The 25,311-nt window shown below is 36.7% G+C and overlaps 1 protein-coding gene across 1 annotated transcript in view; it reads right to left on the reverse strand.

Annotated features, from left to right (window-relative positions):
- Window positions 1-25,311, reverse strand: part of MPDZ (multiple PDZ domain crumbs cell polarity complex component) — a gene marked incomplete at its 5' end in the record, with an annotated part of 159,564 nt that overhangs the window by 29,635 nt on the left and 104,618 nt on the right. The window contains 16 exons of the mRNA XM_081318883.1: window positions 541-615; window positions 703-795; window positions 1,186-1,266; window positions 1,469-1,559; window positions 2,631-2,722; window positions 4,634-4,830; window positions 5,293-5,455; window positions 7,791-7,892; window positions 11,426-11,509; window positions 12,371-12,481; window positions 13,960-14,137; window positions 15,637-15,729; window positions 18,172-18,276; window positions 21,455-21,496; window positions 23,095-23,293; window positions 24,372-24,480. Coding sequence (XP_081175009.1) covers window positions 541-615; window positions 703-795; window positions 1,186-1,266; window positions 1,469-1,559; window positions 2,631-2,722; window positions 4,634-4,830; window positions 5,293-5,455; window positions 7,791-7,892; window positions 11,426-11,509; window positions 12,371-12,481; window positions 13,960-14,137; window positions 15,637-15,729; window positions 18,172-18,276; window positions 21,455-21,496; window positions 23,095-23,293; window positions 24,372-24,480 — 1,815 coding nt within the window. The remainder of the gene's footprint in view (window positions 1-540; window positions 616-702; window positions 796-1,185; window positions 1,267-1,468; window positions 1,560-2,630; window positions 2,723-4,633; window positions 4,831-5,292; window positions 5,456-7,790; window positions 7,893-11,425; window positions 11,510-12,370; window positions 12,482-13,959; window positions 14,138-15,636; window positions 15,730-18,171; window positions 18,277-21,454; window positions 21,497-23,094; window positions 23,294-24,371; window positions 24,481-25,311) is intronic.

A 25,311-nucleotide genomic window follows, 5' to 3' on the forward strand; every position in this document is an offset into this window, starting at 1 on the left:
TGCCCATTTCTATAACTTGTTTTCCCTGCCAAGAGATGATTGCCAACATATCAACTAAAAAGTGTGTATAATCTCTCTCTCTCTCTCTCACACACACACACACATTCATTCTTCAAAGGAGATATTTTAAATATTTCATTAAACATCAGTGATTCTTACCCTGATCAACAATTATCTGATTGTTTGACATGTTCTCTTAGACAGGTGTCTTCCATGAGATGTGAGATAGGAATTGAGTTTTGAAAATTGAACAATGCTACCATCCTAGGCCCATAGGAAGTATCTAAATCCCACATGCACTCCTCCTCTTCAATTCTTTAAGTTAGAGTTGATAATTTATATTTTTATAATAGTTCACTTGGGTTTATATGCATGTTTTATATAGTTTTATCCTGTTTAACATATAAGCTGCCCAGAGTTACCCTGTGATAAAATCGGTAGCCAACAAATCTAACAAATAAAAATAAAATAATCAAGCATTTCAGCTTACGACAAAAACAAATCTTCAAAAGCTGCCTAGGGTAGCCATTGCTCAATTACCTTTTCTATAGGATAGCCCACAACTATTTCATCGTCCACTGCTAGAATTTGATCTCCAACCTTAATTCGGCCATCCTGAAATCAAAGAACTACTTTAACTCAGGTCAAAGAGGAGGAAATGTACTTTTTTTTTAAAAAAATCATTTTTAGTGTTGAGCTTACCTTTCCTGCTGCACCATGATCTGTTAAGCTCTGAATAACTACACCATTAAGGGTAGCTTCTTCACCAATAGCAATACCTATGCCACCTTGATCCTAAAGAATCACAAAGGGCAACTACCGTTATTGAAGAGTTTAGCCAATGGTAAAATGATACTTTAGGAATTCTGTCTTTGCAAATTCTACACAAATAAAGTTTAAGCTAAATTTTTCAAACTAAATACAGATAAATTTTAAGCCACACTTCAGGTTTTACATTTTACAGAAACTTAAAAAGCATTTGGGAAACTTAAGCCCATCAAACAATGTTCTCATGCATGCTTAGTCATATCTAGGTATCGGTGTGTGTGTGTAAATAAATACATAAATAGAATATGAGGTGATTTACCTCATTTGTACCGTCTGCATCAGAATGAAAAAAATTTACAGCCAGAAATTCATTTAGGTCTACAAAGATACGAACAGAACATAAATACATGTATTTACCTTAGGTAGTTCCACATTTTGAACATTCTTATATAAAGTCAGATCTATTGGTAAATTAGACCTTGAAATGTTCACTTCCCCCTAAACAAAATAAATACATTAAAAATATATATTCACAATAGCTATAAAAGAAACACGTTTAAATTTACTCAAAATATCTATAGGAAGTTACTTCTAAATTAAAATTTTCTCTGCCTTGTGATTTATTTTCAATGGAAAACATTGTAAGTAGCATTTTTTTTCAATCACTAAATTAAGACGGAATATTGAATATACACTGTACCTCTTCGTGCTGACCCATTCCAGAAGACGAAGATGGTGATGCCACTGATTTATCAGGACAAATAGCCATCTGATGGATAGCCTCTTTGTTTCTATCATACAAAAAGTACAAAATTTTAATACTACAGAACTGGTGTTGGATGAGGTTTTCTTTAAAATTTTAATATCTAAATAATGCTTCTTAATTTTTTTAGTAAAAAAAAATCTACTTTATTTATTAATTGATTGATAGGTCTGAGCTGAATAAACGTATTGGTAAAGCGGCCACCACATTTTCCAGACTTACAAAGAGAGTATGGCTTAATAAGAAGCTGACAGAACATACAAAGATCCAGGTCTATAGAGCCTGCGTCCTGAGCACACTCTTGTACTGCAGTGAGTCTTGGACCCTTTACGCACGGCAGGAGAGAAAGTTAAACACCTTTCATATGCGCTGTCTCCGACGTATTCCTGACATCACCTGGCACGACAAAGTTCCGAATAGCGCAGTCCTGGAATGTGCTGGAATTTCTAGCATGTATACACTATTGAAACAGTGACGTCTACGCTGGCTTGGGCATGTCGTGAGAATGGCTGATGGTTGGATTCTGAAAGATCTCCTGTATGGAGAACTAGCGCAAGGGAAAGCCCCCCGGGGGAGACCAGAGTTGCGATATAAGGATATCCGCAAGAGGGATCTAAAGGCCTTGGGGATGGACATTAACAGCTGGGAAACTTTGACCTCTGATCGCTCAGCTTGGAGGCTAAAGACGCAGCATGGCCTTCTCCAATTCGAAGAGACACTTGCGCGGCAGGCTGAGGCAAAGAGGCAGTCCCAGAACCAGTGAAACCTGGGGACTGGACAGGGGACAGACTGTATCTGTCCTCGGTGTGGAAGGGACCGCCACTCTCGAACTGGCCTTTCTAGCCACACCAGATGCTGCTTTAGGACCTCTTTCCAGAGCACGATAACACAGTCTCTCGAGACTGAAGGATGCCAATGCCATTGATTGATTGATTGAGGTGACTGATCTCTACCTCAGTCCAGGAGGACTCTGAAGTTAATATCCGCAATTCTGAAAACAGGTATATAATTCAAGAAAACCCTTAGCAATCCGTTTGATGCCCTTCCCGTTATTTGAAAGATGAACTGGGACAAGACTAAAATATTAAACGTTTCTTACCTGATAAAGATTATTTTTACTTTAGAAGGTGCACATTTGATGATTGAAGATGCATTCTGATGTGTTTTTCCATACAGAACTTGCCCATTTATCTGATCAGCAGGGTACAAAGAGACAAGAATACACATTTCATTATTTCTTCCCAAACTAATTCTGTCACATGCAAAGCTCATTATTGTTATAATTTATTCAGTGTAATAAACTGTTAACTAATTATAATTGTTAACTTATTAATAGTGTTCTTCAGTCATTCCATGGTGGATACTAATCCTGAATTCTTTATATATTATTTTCCCGGTTATCGAAATCCTAACAGTGTTGGTTTGTACTGGCCTCTCTCCTGAATTTGAAAATGCCCTTTGCTTGATTGCAGTGGTTTGGCTGACAGTGGGAACACTTATCATGAATTTTCACTAATGATTCATAGCTTACTTTTTGCCAAATGAAAACAAAGGCATGGAGAAGCAGACTGATAAATGCAAATAACTGCAAAACGATTTGCAATCAGACTAATTTATAGCTGCACAAGAATGTCCTGAATATTTTGCTTAAATTTCCAAGGTTAATCATCTTTAAATTAACGACACCAAACATATTCCAAAGTTCTGTGGATAGAACTGCTTCTGGCAGCACAAAGAGAAGAGAGCAATTCCTCTTCCCGGCAAAGTCTATTAGGGAGATTGCGTTTGAAATATCATCTTGACTGTTCTTTAAGGGTTTTTTTTGTAAAGGTCCCATTCTACACATCATTAGTGTCCAAGGTATAATTTGTAGATAGATATATAGATATATATATGAAATCTTTGGACCCACAAAGATTATTTTCATGCCCTTCTGGCTGCTGTATTCTATTTTCTCTCAGGAAGGAAGGAAGGAAGGAAGGAAGGAAGGGAGGGAGGGAGGGAGGGAGGGAGGGAGGGAGGGAGGGAGGGAGGGAGGGATGGATAAGCCCATGTTATATAGTGACTCTGGACAACTTGTATAACAAACAAATAACCAAAGCAGAAAAGAGACAAAACCTATCTGGAAGGGCAAAAAAACCCCAGCTCAACAGCAAAAGCCTGGAAGAGGCTTACCAACTACCTTAACCCATGTCTGGGGAAGAAAAACAATTCTGGTGGAGAGAGGTTCCCTGAGGATGGGCTCCAACACAAGCCTGAAAGCTTGGAAGACTAAACCTCTGGTCCGAGTGTCTGACCCAGATTGCAACATTATCCTGTATATTTGCTTTCATTCATAAGAAAAGCATTGTTTGGTGGAGCAATAGTTAGAATGCAGTACTGCAGACAAACTATGCCCACAGCCTGGAGTTTGATCCTGATGGGGCTCAAGGTTGACTCAACTTCCATCCTTCCAAGGTCAAAACGAGGATCCAGACTGTTAGAGGACAATATGCTGATAATGTAAACTGCCCAGAGAGCGTTGTAAGGCACTATGGGACGGTATATAAATCTAAGTGCTATTGCTATTTTAACAGCTTTTTAAACCAAGGAACACAAGAGCTATACAACTCTCTAGGAGAACACCATTCCTGAGGATAAGCAAGGGAACAAAACGATCCTCTCTCTATTAACGCTCAAGAAGCAAGCCAAAGCTACAGACTTTGCATTTAGCATACAAAGTACCACCACCATCATGGCATCAGTCTCTGTATGCTATAATCTGTAAGTCACATTTTATAGTCTACGACTTTAGTTGTAGTCCTGCCTTAGGCTCAAAGCCAGCTGGATGATTTTGAGTCAGTCACTCTCTCTAAGAGGTGGGAAAAAGGCAAAGGCAAACCATTTCCATAAAAAAATCTTTTTTTTTAAGAAAAAGGACTAGTTATGTAGTTGCCAAATGCCAAAACCGATTCGAAGGTGCAACTTATATAAAGAAGGGACGTACTGATGAAAATAATGTTTAAATTAAACCCTACATTTTATACCAATTAATTGTTTTGAATTAATTGTTCTTCTGTCCTTAAGGTCAGTAAATTTCATTTAAGTCTATTAGACACTTACTTCCAGTAACTCGTCTCCAATCTGCAGCCTGCCATCTTTTCCAGCTGCTCCATTTGGATCAATGCCCACTACAAAGACACTCATCTTGGATCTGTCTTTGTTCCCTGCTAGGCTGAGTCCTAATCCAGTCTTCCCTTTCTCCAGTTCTACCATGTGCAGATCTCCTGACAGGTTGCCATACTGGTGACTGATTTTCCCTAATTATAAAGACATCAAAATTCAAATGGGTGGCGAAGTCAAAACCGAGCTTGGGAAATTGCAAAGGAACTGCAACTTTGGAATTCAACAGTCCTAACGTCAACTCAACCAAAACAATTCAAGAATGAATATATGCTTCTATTCACTTGCCAAAGTTAGAAGTGGCTCCCAGCCACTTCATTTTTTAAAACAGGAAAGTCAGAATCTATCCATCATTCCTTCCTTCGTTATAAAAATAATTTCTATATTTATATGCTACTTTTAGGAATACTTTTAGTAACAATCACAATCAATCCTGCGTTACACATGAAGCACAATTATATTAAAGCTTTGTGGCCCAGACTTGAATGCTTACGGCTCAAGGAAACAACAAAGCTGTTAGATTTGACCACAGATACTACTCAAGCAAATTAAAGAAAAACTATTGAAAACATCACACTGCAGACAAAGAACTAACTTACTCCAGCTGTATCCAAACTCATCCTCCTTATCCAAATCTTCCACATGATTGTTAGAGGACTGCAGCACAACTTCACTGCTCATTGCTGGAAATACCGAAGGAGGTGGCAAAGGCAGATTGCAGAATGATTTTTTTTCTGGCTCTGAATCTGACTGACTGGATGCCTGTGGGGAGTAAGGAAAGTACAGTGTTTGAGAAGGCAGAGAGGAATTAAGGTCAATCGAAATGCATGGGATGATGAAAAAAAAAAACCCAGGACTTTGAAGTTAAAATACACAGCAACAGTAGAATAAAAAAAGCAATCGAGATGGAAACTACAAATCAAATTTGGTGAAGATGAATGTCTGTTCAGCCTACATACCACAAAAACCTTGCATGTTAGTTCCAAAACTGGACAAACAGGGACATGTTAAGGAATACGAATGAATCCTCTAAAAGATATTTATGTTCTTGATTTTGCATTGTTTTTTATCAAAACAAATTGTCTCTGGAATAGTAAATGGGGGTGAAATCTGATAGAGACATTACATTAGCCTGGATCAAGAGTTCTTCTTGGGAATTCCATGATGGATGGACAGATGCTATTATAAATACTGCATACTATAGTACTGGAGATGGCACAGAAGAGCTGCTGTGGGAAAGCAAATGAGCAGGAAGTATTTTTTAATTTGTTTTCACAAATGAAAAAAAATGTTTTCTGTTCCATGTTGATTTAGTTTTATGGTTATTTGTATTTTATTATATTTTACCGTGGTTTTTAATTTTGTGAGCTGCCCAGAGTCACTGATGCGAGATGGATGGCTGTATAAATTGACCGAATGATTGCACGAATGAAGGGCAAAATGGATGCAATACATTAGCTGGATCCACACAGACAGCATTCCTTCAATTGTGTACACTATTGGAAGTGCTTATGAAAATTTTAAATAAACAAATAATACACTAAAAAGATGCCTTTTGCATATCTGACTTTGGAATTTGATTTCCATGCCCTTAAGAAAATGTGTGGAGAGGCCTGAAGAAATGAATGGAAATAAAATGTCTGAAATTGGATAACTGCCGAGAAAGGGGGTTATGTCTTAAAAGAGACATCAATTTTCTTTCTCCAATTAATACTATCCGATATAAATTTAGTCATGGGAATTCCTGAATTCTTCATGGTATGACATGAACGTTATTTATGCTCACACTAAAGTAGCAGATATATTTAGAAGGCAAAGATGATGCCTTTGAAATTGTCAGAGGGTCAAAGTAAAGGATGGGAATGCAGAAATGTAATATATATATAAGGATATATACTGAATAATTTGACTTATTCAAAATAAATGAAAACTTAAAATGGGTAGGAGCAAAAAGGTAATATGGGGAGCCTTCCTTATTTTTATAAGAACTCAAGGCTGTGAACATATCCAATACTCCTTTCTCCTTCTCCTGTTTTCCCCAGAACGACAGGCTAGCTCAAAGTCACCCAATCGTTTTCATTTTTATTTTATTTATTTTAATTCCATTTATATCCCGCCCTTCTCCGAAGACTCAGGGCGGCTTACAAGCTTAGCAATAGCCTTCATTCTATGTATATGCCTGCTTATTAGGGCTTTCGCCCCCCCCCCCCAAGCGGCATTATTGCAAAGTCAGCTTAATTGCCCCCAACAATCTGGGTCCTCATTTTACCTACCTCGGAAGGATGGAAGGCTGAGTCAACCTTGAGCCTGGTGGGATGCAAACCTGCACTAATTTCATGGCTAACGTGGGACTAAAGGCAGTCTCTCCTGATTCCTAGCCGAGTGCTTTAACCACTAGACTAAAATGATCTTGTAAAAACAGAACTTTCTATTTCTAACTGAACAAACAATTCACTTACAATCCATTCAACAAACATCTGTTTACAGTTGCCGTAATGCTAAACTCCAGATACATGAGAGTAAGACTGTACCATTAGCTGGCTGTAGTCGATACTTGCTAGATTTAACTTTTTACAAGCTAACAGGATTTGTGGAAGGGGGAAAATATTTCTATCAATGTTTTTGTCAAAAGTTCCAAAGTCCAGTGTTCAAAAGTAACAGGACTCCATTCATTCTGCCAATTAACTCAGCTCTAAATTTCCCCTTTAAGTAAACCCAAATCATGTTAGAAAGTTACACTTAAAATTCGAACTTTTTAAGATTCCAACAAGACCGACCATCATCCTTTGATAGGTCGGACACTATCAAAATTTCTCCTACCTCCATGCCATAATTTAGCTCTAGGCCACCCATTCTTTAATCAATGGAAGGAGATGAGAGGGATGAGTACGATGGGCATATTTCAATATGGAGAATATTCACTTCCAACAAACCACTGGCATATGAAGCATTATTATTATTATTATTATTATTATTATTATTATTATTATTATTATTATTATTATTATTATTATTAAATGAGGGTCTAGGAAAGGAAGGGAAAAAGGATACACACATATTCACCAAGTCCACCACAAACACACGGGCATAATCCAACCTTGTTAGTGTTGAACTGCAGAGGGTCAACAAAAGGGTTAGTGCTGCTGAAGGCAGGAGGCTTAGTGAAAGGGTTGGACTGCAGATAAGACATAAGGAAGTTCTACAAAAAAATAAAAACATAAAGGAGCTTGCTAATCAAAACACACATATAATAAGGCACATTCACACGTGCATGATCAACATTTGCCCAATAGCAAATGGTAGCTTACGCATAGATAGTCCTCGGCTTACAACCAAAATTGAACCCAAAATTTCTGCTGCTAAACAAGACAACTGTTAAATGAATTTTGCCCCATTTTATGACCTTTCTTGCCACAGGTGTTGAGTGAATTACTGCAGTTGTTAAATTAGTAACACAGTTGTTGAACGAATCTGGTTTCCTCGTTGACTTTGCTTGTCAGGAGGTTTCAAAAGATAATCGCATGACCCAGGGACACTGCAACCCATCATAAATACATGCCAGTTGTGAAGTGCCCAAATTTTGATCATGTGACCACGGGGATGCTGCAACAGTCGTCAGTGTGTAAAACAGTCATAAGTCACTTTTGCAGTGTCATTGTAACTTTGAACAGTCACTAAATGAATGGTTGTAAGTTGCGGACTACCTGTATGTGAAAGTGATTATACTGTAGGCACCACACAGAAATAGGGATTTCTTCTTAAACTAATAGTTTAATAATGTTACTTATTAGATTTTTTTGAGCTTTATGAATCGTAGGAAAAATATTTTTATGCTGAAATTTTCCTAATAAAGCAAAAATGCTCCTCTGTTGTTTAAGGTGATTATGCCATCCAGGATGTGGATAAGTCCTTGAATTCACCTATCTGGGCAAATATGCACATTTGTTACTTGTTCTGCACTGACATTAAAAGGAAGATCAAAATAGATTTGTTAAATAGAATTTTACCACATTTCTTCACCGGGGTTAAAGTTTGCACACTATAGGAACAGAGATGAAGAAAATAAACTCAACAAGGTTAGAACGAGAGAATGAGCTCATTTTACGACTCCGTGTCTTCCAGCAAATAATATATTTATAGCTTTAAAATATAGGAAACAAGACATTTTATTTGCCTCCCATTTTCGGGGGGAAAAGCGTGAGAGGGAAGGGCAAGTAATAAAGCTGATACCTAAAACGTCTGCACATTTTTTTCCTTTTTTTAAGATTGTTGTTTATTCTTACATTGTACTTTTAGGGCGATTTCTTACTATGTTTGGATCACTGTTTTTAAGAGAAGATGGCAAACAGCAATTCAACTGGCAAGGTTCTAGTACAGGGGTAGGCAACCTTGGCTCTTTTATGACTCGTGGACTTCAACTCCCAGAATTCCTGAGCCAACCATGCTGAGGGAAAAGGGAGAGGTTTCCAAGCTGAGCCATGCTGGCTCAGGAATTCTGGGAGTTGAAGTCCACGAGTCATAAAAGAGCCAAGGTTGCCTACCCCATTCCACATCTAGACATAGATTCCATTCTCAAAAGAAATACACTAACAAACACATACCTGCTCTACATCTGGTGAGAATGTTGAGCCCTCAGCCTTTTAAAAGGGATTCAACAGTGCGCTCCCACAGGGAGGGTCTTCTCAGGGTGCCGCCGGTAAAAGATTGCTGGCGGATAACACCCAGGGGGAGGGCCTTCTCAGTGGGTGCGCCTGCCCTCTGGAACCAGCTCCCCGTGGAGCTCAGGACTGCCCCCGACCTCCGTTCATTCTGCCGGGACCTGAAGACCTGGCTCTTCGAGCTCTCTGGCCCAGGCTGAGATTTTTAATTTTAATTTAATTGGGGTTTTTACTTTTTTCAGGGATTGATGTAATTTTTTTAATTGTTTTTAACTTCTGTATTTCTTGTTTTAAATACCCTGTAAACCGCCCTGAGTCCTTCGGGAAAGGGCGGTATATAAATCTAAAAAAGAAAGAAAGAAAGAAAGAAAGAAAGAAAGAAAGAAAGAAAGAAAGAAAGAAAGAAAGAAAGAAAGAAAGAAAGAAAGAAAGAAAGAAAGAAAGAAAGAAAGAAAGAAAGAAAGAAAGAAAGAAAGAAAGAAAGAAAGAAAGAAAGATGCAGAAGACAACCAAAAAGCTCCAAATAGAAACTTTTTATAAGAAGTTTATTGCCACTGATATACAGCAAAGGTCTGTGAGCAAATCAGTCCACTTTACCTCAAAGACTGAATTAAAATATTTCCCTTTATTTCCAAGGCAATACTTTTTGGAGGAAAGAAGGTCACCTTTCAGATAACAGGCCAGAACTGTTATTATTATTTTTTAAAGGCAGGGACACTGACCAGCAACTGCTCACTCTTCCCTAATTTTTTTATCCTTCAATAGGAAAGAAGTTGATCATGCTGCATTTGAGTAAGCTACGGCGCTATGAGAAAGTCAAGCATAATGTGCACTACCTTGAGCTTCTAAACAAAAGGTGGATATACATCTAACAAATAAACACATTTTTTGCGTTAAGATAGAATTTAACACAAAAATGAAAAAAAAATCCAGATAATTAGAATGAGCAGGGGGGAAAAGCTTAGCTGCCCTTATATAGAAAAAGCAGACAGTATTATTACTTGATGTTGCTTATATGTATATTAAGAACTGCATTAAATAGCAGTAAATCCTCAGGTCACTTTTGGGGACTATCAAAATTTAGCTGTGCTGCTGCCGAATACCACCTAATGTTCTACTCTGAACTCTGCAAATTCATATTATTACATGAAACTCCTTCTCTGTGCTGTTCAAGTAGGCCTTAAAGAAAGACTTCTGCTTCACAGCAGAAGGTTTTAGTCTTGTGTATAAACAGGTTTCAGCAAATAAACCAGATCATCCCTTTCTTCAGAGAATTGAACAATACATATTTTTAAAAAGAGAAATCCCCTAACTTGAATAATTTCAAGACACCTTAAACATGTCACATTTAAGTGGAAACATTAAAAGCACATATTGAAGGTAATAAACACTGAATGATAGGATTACAAGAGACATGCATGCAGGCAGGCATTAATCATTCCTTATTTACAAAACTCTCCCAAATACTGAACCTCTCTATGATTCAAAATAATCAGAAAGCACCCATAAGCATTCATATAACTCCTTTCACTAACAGCGCTAGCTCAAATTTCACAGGCAGATGGGTCCAACAAATAAGATAATTTCTATTACTACAATAGCTCTGAACCAACATAAAACAGCTTGAGCATTTGTTGCACTCTTGGTAAATTATACATTTAATGCATAAACCACTTTTATTGTGTATAAGCAGAATAAGAATTGTTAACTGCTAAAATTTGTTGATCAACAGAAAAACATTCATATCCTTAGAGCAATGCTTTAACTCTCTCCAATGGATGAAGAAGCCATCTATGCTGGTGAAGTTACCTTACTATTATTTTTTTATTTCATGAAGGTGACTACCAAAAGAAAATACAGCTAGCTTTCAGGTTGATTGCTTATGACTAAACATTGGAAATCCCCTTAGAAGCCATTAGGGTTTCAGATAAAGAGCACAAACTAAAGGCACCGTTTTTACATCACCAACATTCAGCAAGCAAATATATTTTCTCATGCCACGGCAAATTCACAAGCTTCTGTTAGTTCTGCATACAAATCACCAACATTCAACAGGATTATCCATGCTATTTACCTGTGATGACTGATGGTAAAATGGATTATTAAGTTTCTGCCCAGCGGGAGCAGAGGATGCTAAAGAGCTATAGAGAGATATTGGCTGGGAAACAAGAGTTATGAAAGACCCAGTAAATCAAACATCCGAGTTGCACACACACAAAAATCTACATAGAGGAAGTATAGTTTCAAGTGATGCGAGCAACAATATTAAAATGACTATGCAAAGTGGCTGAAAGCCATGTCCTTTTATGGAGGGCTGTTCAGTGATTCTGCACTGTAAATGTCTCTCCCTCCTGATTTATGCTTAAGAGCAAAATGAAAAGTACAGGAAAAATTGCAAGGAAAAAGAAGGCGTTATGTGGGCAACCACATAATCTTTCAAATATATAGCCTCGTGTGGATTGCTTAGCCCCTGCACAGATCCCAATTCCTTTCTAGCAGGAATGGCTAAAAAGGGTGGAAATCAAAATGGGATACGTACAGATGTGGAATAGTAACAGGACCTCAGCTACATTAGTAATATTATGTTCTCCAGAGCAACACAGTACGGGAAAATCCTCAAAACCTTACCCTTATCATTGATAGCAGAGGTGTGTCCAACCGTGGCCCTTTTAAGACTTGTAGACTTCAACTTTTGGAATCGGACACCCCTGATTTTATAGCACATAAATATTTCATGAACTTTCTGAATGTTTAAACAGAATAGCCTGTGAAGTGCAATTTTCTGTTTCCAGTCAGAAGTGTTTCAGGCTACCACAAAATCAAGAACTAACTGCAACCTCGACTTAATTCTGCTCTTAGCTTTGTGGATGATATAAGATTTAGGAAGCAAAGCCTCAGTTCTCCTCAACTTAGAAAATTTGGGATAAATGCTTAACTGTGTGTGTGTATACATACACACACACACACACACACACATACATACACTACACACACACACACATATATTTCGTGTCCTTACCCTTGGTTTGCTTATAATGCTCTGTACCATGAAGACAACCGGGTTGCCTGCTCTTCGAATGGCTTCCACAGCTTGCTCATGGCTTGCATCTCTGAGATTTATTCCATCCACCTGAAAATGTAAGGCCTAAGATTAACATGAGAGTAAAGGTAAAGGTAAAGGTTCCCCCGCACATGCATGCTAGTCGTTTCCAACTCTAGGGGCCGGTGCTCATCTCCGTTTCAAAGCCGAAGAGCCAGCGCTTGTCCAAAGACGTCTCCGTGGTCATGTGGCCAGCATGACTAGATGCCAAAGGCGCACAGAACGCTGTTACCTTCCCACCGTAGTGGTCCCTATTTTTCTACTTGCATTTTTACGTGCTTTCAAACTGCTAGGTTGGCAGAAGCTGGGACGAGTAACAGGCGCTCACTCTGTTACGCAGCACTCAGGATTCGACCTGCCAAACTGCCGACCTTCTGATCGACAAGCTGAGCGTCCTAACCCACTGAGCCACCGCGTCCCTTAACATGAGAGTACACATAGCTAAAAATAAACTTCTAAAAATTATACCTATTTCTCTATTTTATATAAGCAAACAAACAAAAACTCTGTAGCCAGTCTCTTCTAAATTTCAGTCCCTCCTATGCAGTATGTCATTATTTAGCAAGACCGTATTATTATGCATGAACATCGTCAACAGGCTGCAATATTCAGGATATACTAAGAGTGGACGTTATTATTGTAAGTTATAATTTAACATTGTTTTATGTCAGGGAATTTAATTTGTATCTTTAGTGGTTCAGATATGGAGCTTAAATTAGACTCTGATTTCACTGGCTATCCTTCAAACGTAACATAATTTTAATTCTTGTTTGGAATCTAGGATTATCTTAAATTCAAGACTATCAGTCTTTGGCATAAACCTGGCATAAATCTGCATGATTAACATATATAACAAGGGTAGTGTATAATGCAGTAGGATAGAAGAATATGAAGGGTTCTTCTGAAAACTCAATGGATTCTATGCATCATTTTGTATGATAAATCCATATTACTCATAATTGTGCATTGGTCTCTAAGTAAATGTTTCAGAGTCAAAATACATGGCAGTGGGCATAATCTATAAAACACCTTTGGAAATGAATGATAAATAATTCATCCTTTCAAATCAAGATTGTGTTTATGTGTTTCACTGTTGTAAACACATATTAATAACATTGGTTATTTTTAAAAGTGAGATGGCGCTATATGGTGTATTTATTTTTTATTAATTTATTTTAAACATGTCCACCCATCTTTCAAACTCTGGGCAGCTCCCAATAAAATCATTTTAAAAAATATGAAATATTTTTACAAAAAATATTCTTATAAAGGATTCTTACAAAAATAAAGTTTTGCTCAGAAATGTGCAAAAATATTATTATTATTATTACGTCCTAAGATGGGGAACTAGGGCCCCTTTATGACTTATGGACTTCAACTCCCAGAATTATTGACCCAGCATGGCTGGCTCAAGAATTCTGGGAGTTGAAGTCCACAAGTCATAAAGGGGCCGTAGTTCCTCAACCCTGTTCGAAGCTCATTTAAAAAAATGGAAACCAACATAATACCTCCACAATTCTATCTCCTGTTTTCAAGGTTCCATTTTTGCCAGCAGGACTGTCTTCAAGGATGTGTTTGATGAAGATTCCTCTCATAACTTCACCATTGTTCAGACGACTTCCCATACCTCTTCCACCAACAATGCTGATTCCTAGAGACTTGCTAGGCTCTCTCCAGAGCTCAACCCTACAAATGACAAATCAACAAAAAAATAAATTGTATTCACTGAGGTGCATTCTAGTCAGGAAAAAGGGTTTTACTAAACAGGGAAAACCAGATGCTTAAAATTAAAACAGCAGCATGCTATAGGGCTTGTTCATGAGGTATATTTTATTTAATTATTTTTATTTATTTATTTTTATCCTCCCTTTCTAATTGTGGTTGACTAATTAAAAGTCAATCCTACCGTCTCTCCTTCTCTATCTTGGGTTAATGATTTTATTTTACTTGATTTGTCATTTTATATCTCATGACTTTAATGTTTTTATGCTGTAAGTCGCCCAGTCATTTGAACAAGATGGGCAGCAAATAAATTTCTTAATAAATAAATAAATAAAATAAAAATTATTTTTATAAATCATTCAAGGTGACAAGACATGCCTAATATTCCTTCCTTCTGCTATTTTCCATACAACAATAACCCTATGAGGCAAGTTGGACTGTCAGAGAGTGACTGGGCTAAGGTGAAATAATCAGTTTTCATGCCTAAAGCATCATGCGTTCAAGTTAATTGATTTTACACTATATTTAGATCTGTGTCTTCATATTGGTAGGCTTTCCCAGGTTCAAGTCCACCATCAACCGGGGAAATTTAGTGAGTCAGTCACTAGCTCACAGCACAATTTTAGGTCAGCAGGAGAAATGGAGAAGGAATTTCCTTGAAGGAAAAATGTAGTAAGCAAACATAAATAAATAAGCAAATATTATTGTATAAGCTTGAAATTGATGTGAAATCTCTTAAGAGATAATTCTGCAGTTGAACAACGAGATTATAGGAATGTAAATATGAGTACATGATGAGAGACACCTTAAGACCATTTTATCTCTTATATGATCTCCTTTTGGCACATAACTACTGTTTTAAGTTCAAAAGCTACAGTCTATGGGCATATAGCAATTTTTTTCCTAATCCCATTGGTACTGTAGCTAAACTAGGAACTCAAAGACAGAAAATCTTTTCTTTTCTTCCCCATGGTAGTGACACAAAGCTTTCTAAAACAAGTGGCACTGAATTCACTAAGTCTAAATAGCAAATGGAGTACAGGTAGTCCTTGACTTATAACCATGATTGAGCCCTAAATTTCCTTTGCTAGGCAAGACAGTTCTTAAGTGAGTTTTGTCCCATTTTATGGTCTTTCTTGCCACAGTTGTTAAGTGAATCACTGCAATTGTTAATAACATGGTTGTTAAGAGAATCTGGCTTCCCCATTGACTTTGCTTGTCAGAAGGTTGCAAAAGATGGCTCCATGGCTCCGGGATACTACAACCATCATAAATAGTGCCAGCTGCCAAGCATCTGAATTTTGATCATGTCACCACACTGACCCTGCAAAGGTCATGTGAAAAATGATTATCTGTCTCTTTTTTTCAGTCCCATTGTAAATTTGAACAGTCATTAACAAATGTATTCTCTTTTAAAACTGTCAAACTGATCAACTGGGCTCTAGCTCTGAAAGCAAACGCACCGTCTTGGCTGATTCCAGTTACTGTAGCCTGTGTTCTGAAGCTCACTTTCTTCTCCTTCTCCTTCTTCACGTTCTGGTAGTTCTGGAATTTCTCTGCATGTAAACAAACTTTACTCTATATCAAAAAAAATTATGATCCCCCAAACAGTTCTTTTAATATTTTGGGACATGTGAAAAACTTGACGAACCGGTAAATAGCACAATATATCTTTAAAAACCTGAAACGAACAGAAACATCCACTGGGGATAATAATATAACAATGACAACAAGATGGGTGCAAATAAGGCAACAATTACAATAAAGGATCCATTGGACAGAGAAAAAAATAAGACCAGCTAGACCAGTCATGAAATTATGCAAAGACAGAAAAAATAAATTGATACATCCTGAGATTTATCAATGCAAACAATATTAAAACTTAGATACGAATTCATAAACATCAGTATTATTTGTACATTGCCTTGTTCATCTTTTTAAATGTAAGCCATATGATCCCACTGGCAGGGATCAAATATCAAACGCCTCGATATACATAACCAAACACATTTCCAATGTTATATGGATATATGGAGATGAGGTTTGTTTGTTTGTTTTCCAAGTGGAAACTTGCTACACTTTATAGAAGTCAGATTTTAAAGAACAGGTTTTTCAGGAGTTTGGAGGAAGGCAGACATTGGAAAACACAGTCTAATGCGTTCCAATGAAAATGAGAAATACTAATCTTTGCCCTCTAGCCATAATCTGATATAATAGGAAAAATCATCAGCTCACACAACAGGATTGCTTTCTTTCACTCTTCCATACAGCCCTCTGAAAGACCTCAAAAATCTGCTCAGGGAGAGTTCCATTTTTTTGAGAGAGAAATTATGAGAAACATACTGTATCACTGGATTTTCCCCCCACAGAATTTTCCAAGGAAACATTTCTAATTAATTAATATATATTAAATTTACAGGTAGTCCTTTTAAGAGACATCTTGCAGAATAGCAACTAGATTTCTTTTCCACTACAAAAACAAATGCTGTATCTCACCTAATTTCAGACTAAATCATCTATTAGGCTGATGACAGCGCTTCCCAAAACACAAACCCAGACTAGCTTAGTAAGACTTTTTGTTCGCATTCTTCTTCACGCTTCAATCCATATGAGGAAGAAATAGAATTTTTATGCCCCAGAAAACCTTTCCTACTTTTCAAAGGCAGGAGCCTCCATTTGGTAATTTGGGATTACATCAAAGTTTCTAATACATCTAATCTGAATGTAGATGCTATGCTAAGCCTCACTGTAATTTGCATGATTTTAATTTAGCATACTGTATTAATCCAATTAGGCATTTATGGCTAAGCATAATCGGTAAAACCAACTGCAAATCAAGGCTTACTACAATACATGAACCAGGACATACCATCTGTTCCACTTTCATTGCAGTGCATAAAAAGGAGCAGGGGAATGTGGGCAGGTATGTTAGAAGCTGCACACATATTACAGGCTATTTAGCATGAATTCACTGTTTTTCTATGTGTACTGAAGAAATGGGGAAGGGAAATAAGGTGAAATGAAACATATGGTGTCCCTAACTGAGATTACACTAGGCTTTATAATTGTCTAGTTTCCATAAAGTGGAACGAACAGTGAATTTACCTAATGATGCTCTGGCTTTGAAATATCTCCCCACTCCCTGCAGCAATTATACAACTATGCTAATTACTTACATTCATAGTAGCAACCCCTTTATTCCCCCCCCCCCAGTAATATGATATCTTGGGCAATTTCAATGGCAATTAGGTTTGCAAGATCCCACAGAAAGACCTAAATTATCTCCCTACACCTCATTTAAAGTAAGCAACAGTTTGATTATTCAAAGTAGAATTGGTGGGAAATTATTGGGTGGCTCTTTCTAACAGATAATGTCAGGCAAAACATCAGCGTTGTGTTAATTTATCTCAAGTCAATATAGTGTGAACACTTTCTGAAGTCCCAGCTTAAGTAGTAGTCAGGACATTGCAGAAATGTTGATAAAATGGACTTTGCATGAAACAGGCCAAATTTTGGAAGTGATTCACATCACTCGTATCAAATGTACATCATTTGAATAACATCATTATTATTCAGATAAACTGATGCAATTACTTAATTTGCCTAATAACATCATCATGCAAAGAATAGAAGTAGTTCCAGTGATATATTCTCCAATTTAATGAACAATTGGCAATAAGAGACACCCCCATTCCCACGGTCATACTGTTAAATTGAGGGTCAATATAAAACAAATACTTTGGGATACAAATGATAAGCCTGCATATTCCGTTGACGGCATTTAAATTTTTTTGTTCCCTTATCTAAACACTTATAACCCAGTGTTCCCTTCCACTCCCACAAAGAAAGAACAAGAAAATTTGTATTTTTCCAACCAATATCAATACAATTTTTCTTCATCCATTCATGGAGAGTGTTTTCAATGCATGGGTGGATTGAATTAAAGCAATTAAAGCAAAAGGAGTTGTTTTTATTAGTAGTACAGTATTCTAAATTACCTCACAGAGTGTGAAGGGAAAACATCTAATGGCATTGTTCCTTCTGGCTGCTGCCCTAAGCTGGCTTGGTACTCTTCTAATTGCTCTGCTGAAACATAGCAAATGCTGCAACACAAAAGTAAACATGAAATTAAAAGCTGCAGATGTCTGGATATAGTTCAGTATTGAGCAATAGAGATTTTTAAGGCTATAATTCACAGTGTAGCATTGGACAAGTATGTTCTTCTTAATCCTCCTTTTCATGTATTTTGAATGCACCAAATGCAAACCATGCAGGTCAATGTGCATTGCATTGCATTACGTACTGTATTATATTATAATCATATAATATCGTATCAGTTATAATGTGCTTTCTGTGCTGTGAAACAAACACACTGCAACTTCACTGTCTAGAAACAGTGTCTTTTCCTTAACTGAATCTAATAATGTTTATTTTTGATTAAAGGCAGTCCTCTAACTTTTCCTCATTCTTGAATCTGGAAACCTTGAGCAAATATCTATTATTCCTCCTACTAGCTAAGAAGTTCTGTAGGTGACTTTCTTATTTTTCAAACCTCACTTCTGTGAAGCGAAGAATTTAAAACTTCCTGTTTTACACTGTTCGTAACTGTTAATTGAACTAGAATTTTTGGTGACATTGTAATATTTTAAACAGCTTTATTGCTATTTTATTCTTTGGACTTCAGCTTAGGTACTTTGGACAGGCAATGAATAAATGTGAAATATTTGTAGATACCAATTTAAGCCAAAATATCCTCTCTTTTCTATGAAGCTTATCCCCAGATTAGGCAATTCCTTATAAAGGAAGCAAAGTATTATTAGTTAGTACCCAAGAGACATTATGACACATATTGAAAGAATATCATTCTTTTAAAACATTTGATATTTAAAAAGAAGCAAAATGCAACTAGGATAACAGTGAAGGAGACTACGAACTTTAAAAAGTTATGAATGAAAATGACATTAAATTAGTGCCATTCAACAATGTTTTACTGGTGAAATCAAACCAAACCAAAAGAAAACAAATTAAAAGTACTCTCTGGCAGCTCAGAAATAAAAATCATTACACATAGTCCACATTTAGTGACTGCCTCCTTTTACTTTACAATTAATCCTTACATTTGTGAGCTTTGCAGAACCTTAAAGCAAAGGGAAACTGAAATGATCATAAGCACAGCTGTGGCTTTATTTAGCAACCACTTCATGTAAAGACCAAGTTGCCAATCCCAATAGTGGTCATTAAATAAGAAATACCTGTATTATTAGAATTGCGTTTCCCTGCAGTATACAGGATATTCATTGTAACTCCCAAAACACTTGGCTTAAGCAGGAAGTAGCTGCAGAACTGCCAAGCAAGCAGAAGTGCATTCTAATTCCTACTGGCTGAAAGAAACTATAGAAAGAAAGCTTTCTATTAAATGAGAAATTTCAGAATTCACAGCTAGCAAGGCAGACACTACTAATCTAAAGCGATCAAGGATTAAACCGATTGTACATTGATTCTTCAGAAGGTAGCGAAGACAAGAGTAATTTTCATCCTGCACCAGCTTAAAATGAGAAGATAGGGATGTAAATATTATGTGTCATGCAACAAAGAAATAAACCCCATGCATGATTTAATAGGCAGATATGTTTTATGTATACTATGATAGGAAAGAAACCAAATAAAGAAATTTGTGATAACATTTAAAGTAAACCACAGTAAAAGTTTAATAAGGAAGTTAAGATTCACTTAGTTACAGCGTAGAGAAAAGAAAAGGTAAGCACTACTAAAAATGTAAGAGTGAGATTAATCCAGACATCAGTACATGGCTGTGTCAGTGATAAGCAACTTGAAAACATACTACTACTTGAAGAATGCACTGGAATTTGATGCTTCCCATCATATAAATGTTGAATCTTTCTTAAACTAATGGTAATTGGGCAAATAGTATAATACCCAGACATATGAAATCTGAAAAGCTGTATTATAGCATCAGAAATATGAAGGATGCTGGGATTTCTAAACTGAAATGGAGTTTCACAATGTGGCATGAGAAGAGCTGAAGTACTTCTTGAAAATCAAGCAGCTGTGTTCCATGTACGTTGAAACAAAAAGCTAATAAGAGCTATCAGGAAGATAACTTTTTTTCTAACAACTGTTGAATAAATACGTATCTTTTAAAGAAGAGAATGAAACATGACCTCACTTTTAGTCCAGAAAATGCTGTGCCCAATTTTAGCCATCCACCTGTAAGGGTGGAAAGAGCTTCAGGATATCCGTTTCTCTGATGGATAGGTGGAGGAAATATGGATCCCAAAGAAACAGGGATATTTCTGCTTTGTTTCTACACTATGGATGTTTAAAGATGGATTTCTCTCCTTTTTAAATCAAAGGAAGGGAATTTGTCCCTTTGCAGCTCCATAGCTTGTGTAGATGACCTTAGTTAATGGACAATTAGGGCGCCTTTGGATCTAGTATATTAATAGATTGGCTTCCCAGGACATCTGATTAAACCCTGGCAAGCAGACTATCTGATGTTTCCAACAATGGCTTTTCCTCTCCAAAATCCAAATTTTCTCTCTGACCAATGAATGGAAAATCTAAGTATTACTCTTCCTTTAAAATTTAAAGGCAAAAAGGTGCTTCAAAGCAGCCAAGCCTTTCTCCAGGATCTCACAGCCACTGCATGAGCCTAAGAAAAAGTTGTCTTGATTCTGGGAATTGAAGTCCATGAGTCATAAAAGAGCCGAGGTTGCCTACCCATGCCCTATCCACATATTAACCTGATCCCGGACTGCTTAGGTACAAAAAGAAGTTGGAAATCTGATTGGTATTTGGCAAACAGTGTTGTCTGAGAAATAAGATGGGGTGCAAAACCTTAGTGCCTCTAGCAATTGCTGAATTATAGTTCCCAACATCTCACTCCATTGGTCATGCTGGGTGAAGTTTGACAGCTTTGCTCTGCAAGTTCCCTGTTCCAATCTAAACCATTAACCTGGCCTCCATAAACTTATCTTTTAGAAGATGAATGCATGTTTTTAACCGATTAGAGCTATATTCATCATAGATCTCCAAATATACCCACAAACTGAAGGATTTGATGCAGTTGAATAATTAATCAGGTAATCTTATCTAGTAATAGGTTTTAATTGGGTGAAAGCATCTGTGTGTCTCTGTACATTATGCAGTACCTATATCTGGATACATCCCAGCTACTTCTGATGTTATGAAAGCATGAATGAATGAACAGACAAGTTGGAACACAGAGCTATAATGAGCTTTTGAATCGCCAATACTCACACATAAAAGGGGGCCTGATCATCAGCAGGTGTTGGAGAAGATCTAGAATGTGAAGCATACGACGCAGCATCTTTTTACAATAGTGTTAACAAATGTCAGTGACTTCTACTCAATGAGAGATGCATACACACGTATTTAAAAGTGTGCATTCCTGCTTACTTTCCTTTTTCCCCTCTCCACCTCTATTCTATCCACACCTCCCATCAGAAAGCATCTGTTCTTTATTGGAGTGTATAGCAATGATTATTAACAAGCATGAAAAATGCAACCGCAATCAATCTTTTATTCCTTGATCAGAGATTCATCTCCACACGTTCGGTTAAGGCAGGTGAATTCTGAATCAGCTCTGTAATTATCTGGCAGATGTTAGAGGCAGCTGTTATAACTACCGCTAAAAGCAAAAGTCTCTAGATATTGTTAAAGAAATGTAAGGTGCAGGGAGAAGTGAAGACACACATATCCTGATGATGCTATACATCTGCTTTTCTGTTTAGGAAAAAAAATCTTTATATATGAAGGGAAGGAAGAAAAGATGATGACAGAGAGAGAAGAGGAGACACACACAGACACACAGAGAGAGAGAGACAGAGAGAGAGAGAGAGAGAGAGAGAGAGAGAGAGAGAGAGAGAGAGAGAGAGAGAGAGAGAGAGAGAGAGAGAGAGAGAGAGAGAGAGAGACTTAAAATACAGTTTTCTTCCTAATATTTGTAAAAAATATACTGAGAGCATAATTCTTCTGTTTTAATGTTATGTATCATAATTTCTACATTCACCATTTTCCACTATTGAAATATTTCTCAAGTCACCTGAGGTAAAACATCAAAGCTTAATTTATAAAATCCCAATGTTTTTTTCTAGTTGATCTGCCTGAACAAAAATTATGTAATTTAAATCCCATGCAAATACTATCACTGAGTCCTCCAGGAATCCAGCAAATAGATTCAAAAAGGTGTTAAATGCCCTTTTGTCACCCAGATCAATATACAAATCTTTCTCACTCTAATGCTACTATTAATTGGAAATAAAGGGTTGATCCTTTCTGCCGTTTGCTCCTCCCATTCATCTAACAAACTATTTTCCCCCAAAAGGTGATTTCATGCCGTAAATATATCCATCAACTTTCTCCATTGCTTAGACATTAAAGGTGAATATTCTTCAGGTATACTAATTGCATTGCTGGTGTTAAGGAGCAGCTGCTAAGCTTTAATTTTTAGAAGGCAATTCAGGATTTAGTTTAATAATATTTTTTTAATCAAGTTGAGAGTTTTTTTCATTATAGTTACATATTTGTAAGATTAAGTGATCCGGGCAAACATTTTCTCCCTTACTGCAAATGGCTGGCAAGTTCCACGTATTTATTTGAGCCCATGAAATTATATCAAACCAGTGAATGGGATAATCAAACTACCACATTGGATTGCAATTTTGGAATTCTCATTAACATCTATTAGCCGGTTGTGATTCACAGAAGACATTTCAACTTCTTCCATCAATGTAGAATCCAGTTTAATACTGAAACTTCATTAAGATACTGAATTAAAAATAACCATGGAATTAAAAAAAAACACTCAAGTGTAGTGACAATATAATTGATCCGTACCATTTTTGAAATTCTACCAATCTGTATGACATCCAACTTACTTTATATCCGGTCCAATGACAGAATGCCTCCTCAGCATGGCCCGTGCTTGGGCATTAGTTAAATTAGCAGTAGGTTCCTCATTAATAGACAATATACAGTCTCCAATACTAATTCGTCCATCACGATTTATGGAACCACCATGGATAATGCTGCGAACTATCATTCCCATGCCATCTTTATTAGAACTTACTGTCATCCCTTACAGAAGAAAAAAGTTTAAAGCTAATAAGAAATAAGGGAACAATATTGGTATCTGACTTGATCCTACACTGAACAACATTCATTTCCTGAATTTTTTTTTTATTTACATGTTTATCTGTATTTCTACCAATATACTCATACTTCCACAGATTTTTTTAAAATAGTAACTTGAAGAAAAATATATATCTTATTGGTAGGATCTGAGGAATCAACATGCAAGATACGCTTGGCAGGTCAAAAAACACCAGCTAGAAAATTCTCACTAAAAAAAACTGGTAACAGCTGAGGCTGGCATATTAGATTATCTCTTCAGGTCTACAGCTGCCTCCATTGCATAAGCTCACAGTTAAGATCAAAAAGATGATGAATTCCTAATGCCTTCTGTTCTGTTTAAAAAGCCATTTAATTAAATGAGATCCGCTTTTTTTTTACATATGGCCACAAAGAAAGAAGTGGAAAACAGAAAAGGAAAAGGCAATGAACTTATTTTTAATTTAATAAAAAAAAGTGAGCAGAGAAAAAAGGAAGACCAAGATGAGATAATGTTGAAGAAATTACAGATTTGTTCTGAACAAGAATGAATTACAAAGCATACAAGTGAAGGATTTTGTCCTTCCCTTATTTGAATATGGCCAATATTTTTCTCCCTGATTATTTCCAGGACAAAAAGAATGTTAAAATTCTCCAAATAAAGAGTTCTTAGGTTTTGCATCATTATACTAAGAAAAGCTCATGTTACCATAGTTTCAGCATTGCAACGATTCTTAATTTTATTAGTAATTCAATTGCTTGGACAACTATATCATGCCCCAGGTACTAAAAATAGATAATTAGGTTGGAGACATTGATGTATTGTCTAATTATAACAGATTGATTCTCTCTTGACTCTTCCTGCCTTCATATGGAAAGGAAAATCCATAGACATGATTGCTATAATTATAATTATTATTGGAACCATATACAAAAATCTTTGCTTTTTGATTAAAGCAACTTAAAGACTATTATCTAGTTTTCTTACAGGAATAACTAGGCAGAAATAAGGATCCCAGGAACAAAGTTACGTGAGGTACATTACCTAAGCTTGAATTGCCTTTTGCAATGATAATAGTCTTCTCCAACTTGTTTTTATTTGTATCTAGACCAGCAGGCATTAAGCTATTATTTCCCATCAAGAATACTTGATCCTGGTAGAAAGAAAATAAGAGACACTTCTGGAAAACTTAATAGGATTTTGTGTAGTTTACAAATCACAGTCTGCTAGACAGTCTGTATATTTATAATGTCTTTCAAAGAGCTTGTTACTGTTCAAAACAAGTGAACACCAAAAAAGTAACATAGTGGTTTACTAAAACAACTGTGCTGAGGAAATAAGAATACCTTTCACAACTGGCAGCAGACAGACATACAATATATTTAAAAAAAAAAAAACTAGACTTGTCCAATCTGGTGACCTCCAGATACACATTGCAAAAGTCAGGGTTCCATGTACAGAAAGTTGTACAAGTCAGCTGACCTGCTCTGTCATACAATCACTTTTGCTCCTTGTTGCATATTCCATATTAGTCTCCAAAAATGGAATGCTTCTTTGTATATCGTATTTTTCCATCTATAAGACACACCCTTGTATAAGACTCTCTCCACGCCGATCAGCTGTTCGGCAAAGTGCCAAACAGCTGAGCCGGCAAATCTGCAAGTTCGGCCAGCCAAAGATCTTGCCTCCTCCCCCCTCCCGTTAGTGGCAAGCCCACAGGGGCTTGACACCTGCACCAGGCGGCATGACAACCCACACAGGCATGCCCTTATTTTTCTGATTTTTGAAGACGGTGTTTGCAGGAAAAAATAGCATCTTATACACGGAAAAATATGGCACTAATGAATCTACAAGTTCACCTCTCTACAGAGATCCTTGCAGGATCTTGCAGCTCAGTTTTTAGAAAGCAAGCTGTGCCACAAATTAGTGCATAAAATCCATACAACCCCAACTTATGTTGCATTTGATTCTTCTAGATCAAAAG

The sequence above is a fragment of the Vipera berus genome (genome assembly GCF_964194415.1).
Source record: "Vipera berus genome assembly, chromosome: 2".
Taxonomy (NCBI): Eukaryota; Metazoa; Chordata; class Lepidosauria; order Squamata; family Viperidae; genus Vipera; species Vipera berus.